This window comes from Penaeus monodon, chromosome 41 (assembly GCF_015228065.2).
Source record: "Penaeus monodon isolate SGIC_2016 chromosome 41, NSTDA_Pmon_1, whole genome shotgun sequence".
NCBI classification, from domain to species: domain Eukaryota; kingdom Metazoa; phylum Arthropoda; class Malacostraca; order Decapoda; family Penaeidae; genus Penaeus; species Penaeus monodon.
The window spans coordinates 12,870,050-12,875,049 of record NC_051426.1 but is presented as its reverse complement, the minus strand read 5'-3'; the positions used below and the strand labels follow the sequence as shown (position 1 = coordinate 12,875,049).

The 5,000-nt window shown below is 41.2% G+C and overlaps 1 protein-coding gene across 1 annotated transcript in view; it reads right to left on the bottom strand.

The window, feature by feature from the left end:
• Nucleotides 1–42: 42 nt before the first annotated feature.
• Nucleotides 43–5,000, bottom strand: part of LOC119598527 — a 5,170-nt gene continuing 212 nt past the window's right edge. The window contains exons 2-4 of the mRNA XM_037948150.1: nt 2,743–3,355; nt 2,155–2,319; nt 43–1,861 (exon numbers count right to left, since the gene is read on the bottom strand). Of these exons, the coding sequence (XP_037804078.1) occupies nt 1,603–1,861; nt 2,155–2,319; nt 2,743–3,167 (849 nt within the window). The 5' untranslated portion in view covers nt 3,168–3,355 and the 3' untranslated portion in view covers nt 43–1,602. The remainder of the gene's footprint in view (nt 1,862–2,154; nt 2,320–2,742; nt 3,356–5,000) is intronic.

Here is a 5,000-nt window from a genome sequence, read left to right as displayed (position 1 = left end):
AGAGAGAGAGAGAAGGAAGTAAGGGTAAAACAAAAACAGACACATACTTCATTCATTTATTAGAAGCCCTCGCACATGGAATACGTTTTCTATGCATTCAAATGAAATGCGAGATGAATTGAAGTTTTTAGTCGAAAATATAATAGATAACAACATATTTCATACAACAGTAGTATTACCGGCCACAATATAAATTAATAATAGCAATGGTGACGTCAGCGGATTACAATTGATGCCAACGATTGATAGCTCAATAAAATAGTAATGTAAATAATTGTTTACATTTCACCATCAACAATCACCTTTTTTTTTTTTAAATGGAAGGCATTGCTGTATGTACAGAAAAATCATGTTTATCAGAGCAATTGATACATATGACTTTAATGGCACTATTTTGATACATGCAACTATTCTTTATATCTTAAAAAAAAAAAAAATCTCCCAACACAAAAAAATAGTTACAGAATATCACTGAAAATAATGTTTGTTGTAGTCTGTATTTATAAAAATATATGTAAAAACAGTAATGTCCTGTATCAATGATCATAATAACATGTGCAAGTGATGAATTTATGTGTCCTATGTACGTAATAAACAAATGATTAACAAATATATTAAGGTAAGTGATCATGCTAAGTATAATTAATCATGGCAATGTCATCTAATGTGTCTATGTAAAAAAATGTCTCAAGTCTGTGTAATTATGCCATTAAAGTATGATAGGCTGTGTGAATAAGTATGCCCAAAAGTATATAAGTATGTCATCAAACAAGAGTCTGTGAAGATAAGTAAACATATCCAAGGGTCAGTGTGAGTATGAAATGGGCTTGTGTGAATTACAAAGTTCTGAAACATGAAAGCTCGCGAATGAATACATATACATATGTATGAGAGCGAGTATATAATGGAAATTAATATGTTTAAATGTGTGGTATTGAATTCTGATAAGTGCGTATGTCGACATGAATGTCTGCGTGTGTACCTTATCAGTATACAAGTCAGTGTCTGTCATCGAATGGGTGTGAATTAATACAGAGAGGAGTCTCTTCAGGAAACCTCATCCGTGAGCATTCTAAAGTACACGTATCCTATTGAGCAAACAAACCTCTGTGAGAAACAAAAAAGTCTTTATGAGTGACCAAGTCGTCTTGAGCAAATGAGTCTTTGTGGAGAAAAATAAGTATCTGTCAGTTACTAAATGTCTACGAGAAGGTCTGTACTTAATGACATGTCATTAGATGTGAGAGTTTTGTGAGTCTGCGTAAAAGTCATGTAGGCAAAGTCTTCGAAAGTCACGAGATGTATAAGAATCATAATGTATCGAGTGATATTTGGTCTGTTTAGACTTCATACCACAATGAAACTGATCGATTCAGAGAAGTTCTATGAGAATGTTCATAATATAACTCCCTTGACAGAGAATTGGGAATAAATAAGAACGGTGAAACGAAAGTGTGAAAAAAAAAATTCTTGAATGGCGATACAGGAAACCCTATAATACGAGATAAATAAATAAATAACGACAATAAATAAATACAAGAACCAGTAACAGAAAGAAAAAAGGATCGAGGGGGGTAACTCCGGTAAACGGTCTCCTCGACGCTACTCCTCGACATCAACAGTCTCCGCCATGTCCTCAGTCTCTCCCGCCGACATCGCTCGTGAGGATCTTGCTGTTTTCTCCGCACCAGGGAGTTTGTTCCTCCTCCTCTTGCCCTTCGGAGACTTGGACGGAGGGGCGGCGTAGTCCATGAGGGTGAAGAGGGACACGGGGCATGCTGAGTAGTTCTCCAGGCACGACCCCTCGCGACCCGCCGCCGCCGCCTCTACGTAGGACGAGAGGAAGTCGTCTTCTTTCGGGCTGTGGGGGGGGGGTCGTCGGGTGAGGGGGAGGGGAGGGGAAGGATGAGTATCTTGCGATGGTGGATTTGTCTTTATTTTGTGTTCTTCCGGTTCTTTCTTTTCTTCTCTTTTGTATTATTCTCAGTATTACATGAGATAAAGCAAAAACAAGATTAAATAGATTAGACACATATTCTATCACAAACACACACACATACGAACACAAACACACACACAAACAAACAAACACATACGCACACAAACAAACACGCATCCCCATCTTCTCCAACACAACTCACAACCACGACTCACGTGAGCAGCGTCGCCAACATCTGTCCGAGCAGGTTGAGGCGCTGCATCCGACGGTGCTGAGCCTCGCAGATGAACCTGAGGAGGCAGGAGCGCCCGTCCACGCCCACGGCAGAGAGGGACGACTGCAGCTGCTGGTAGATGGTCATCTGGTCCTCGGCGAGGCTCCTGCAGGAAGGGAAAAGGGCGGGGGGAGGAGGAGTTAACAAGGAGTTAGATAAGGGAGTTGTCCTCTTTGGCGTTTCATTTACTTTATTTTTTTTTTACTTTTTAAGGTGAAGGGGTTGTCGTTTGCCGGCTGGTTGTGTTTATTATTGTTGTAGGAGTGTTTGTTACTTTATAATTTTTCAGCAAATGATATGTAGTGCGTAATATTATTCATATTGAAAGCACGAATTGTTTGCACTCGTAAATATCATGATTTTTCTTCCTTTTTTAATGCATGAAATTACTTTAAAGTAAAAATATCATAATGTGTACAATAAATGAAAGCTCTTGAAAGTAACAGTACAGTCATAAAGATATTAGGCTGAGTGTGACGTCACAACTTCGTCACATGCGAGGCTATGACGTCATAAGCGTCGCCGGTACCTGGCCTCCCCCAGAACCACGTGGGGTCTCGGTTCCGTCCAGGGCTCCCCAGGTCTGGCACCAGCTGGCCCCAGGTGGGAATACGACGACTCTCCAGCTGGGTAGTAATAATCCTGATAGCCGCTGGGCTGGTAGTCGTTGTAGCCGTAATAATAGCCATTGTAGCCAGACGGATAGCCGCTGTAACCCGCTTGATAGTCCGTGTCGTACCGCGTTTGGTAGTCACCGTAGTCGTAGTTGTAGTCTACGTAGTCCTGGCCTTGGCTGGCTAGTTCGAGCTCGGGAGGGACGCCAAATATGCTGTCCAGAAAGACTGCGCCGACGATGAGAAACCCGGAGCTGCCCAGAGGCCTCGAGGCATTCGAACCCAAGATGGGCGTGTTCACGTAAAAATCAAAGAGCATGAAAGGTCGTGAGGTCGTCATGATGGGAGATTCACACGCTTACGAGTCGATAAAGATTATATCTCTCGATATTCAATTTTATATTTGTCCTTTCTCTTTTCTTTTTCTTTTACGATACGATAAGCTTCACAACAAACAAGTCGACGATCCACCGAAACGGTCTTCCCTCTTCGATCCAAGTCGACGTTCCAGCCTCCTTTTCTCGAAACCTAAAAGGAGAAAAGAGAGAAAAAAGACACGCATAAGTCCTGCGTTTTCTTACCTGCCTTTCGCTTCTGCCTCGCGCGCAGCAAACACCTGGCTGAGCTGAATGGCTATTCTGAAGATGAACACGACCGAGGTGGCGAATTCCGCTGCGTCTGTGTTGTCCACTCGGAGCGGGAGACCTAACTGGGGGAGGGCGAACAGAGGATGTTATGGTGCCGCTCGGGGGGTGGGGAGGGAGAGGAGGGGGAAAGAGGGAAGGAGGGAGGGAGAAGGAGGGGGAAGAGAGAGAGAGAGAGAGAGAGAGAGAGAGAGAGAGAGAGAGAGAGAGAGAGAGAGAGAGAGAGAGAGAGAGGCAAACAGAGAGAGACTGAGACAGACAGACAAATAGGTAGATAGAGATAGAAAGGAAAGAAAGGGAGCTATGGGTACGTAGGAGACAAAAAGAAAGAAGGAATGAGAATGAGAGACAGAAAGATGGAGATAAAAAAGGGGAAGAGACTGAGAAATGGGATAGATGGACGGAAGAAAGAGAGATGGGAAGAGGGAAATGTAAGGAAATACAGGGATGAGGAGGAAGAGAATGAGAAAAGGGAAATGAAGGGATAGAATGGGAGATGGAGAGAAAGATAATGAAAGAGAGGGAGAAGGAGGATGCGAAAGATATATGGGATGAGACATGGGGGAGAACGAAGAAGATGGGAATAAGAGGAAAATGGGTGAACTGGTATAGAAGCAAAGAATGAGAAGAAAGAGAGGAAGGAGAGTCTCTAAAACCCATTATTGTCCATTCCTGGTACTCACATATATATAAAAATAATTATATCATATAAACTAGTATTCAAACACTTCTTTATTAAAATTAAATTCTTATGAGCAACGTAATCTGAACCAAAGCATAATGATATGATACAATTTTCCTAAAAGAGCGACACCATAACACTGTCTTGACTCCGCACCTGATTCTCAACAAACCACAGAGGGTCAAGAGGAGCAAGCTGGCTCGCTCCAGCCAAAACGTCCAAAGTCCGAGACATTCTCAACGGCTCTCCGCCCTTACACGATTTCCTGAAAGAGCAGGACGCTTTGAAGGACGCTCGTTTTGGCGGCAGTGGTTCTCGCGGGCTCTGTGATGACGTCACGGCGGCAATGTGAGGAGGGAAAGCTTTCTCGGCGAATTCAGTGCTCATTTTCCCAGGAGTTAAAATAAATGTGACATTAGATGATCGCTTTGTAATTCGTGATGCGAAAGCGTTAATGAGTGGCAAAAGCAGTGATCTGAGTAGGGGTTGGGGGAAAAGATACATTGATATGTAAATATTTTACGAACTGTGAAATATTTTGCATATGGTTTTCATGATTTTATATATATATATATATATATATATATATATATATATATATATATATATATATATATATATATATATATATATATACATCACTATAGAACACCTTAGTCACACATTCTGATATCTATATAAGAATAAGAAAAAAATACTTTTGAACTTAGAAAGAATGTTCATTTAACATTGTAAACTTCACCATCTATAAACTTTTCCCGCTCACATGTACATTTTTCTTTTACAAATCAAAAACATTATATTTTTTTTTAATCACAAAAATCGACTAACACCATTGTCTTGATTC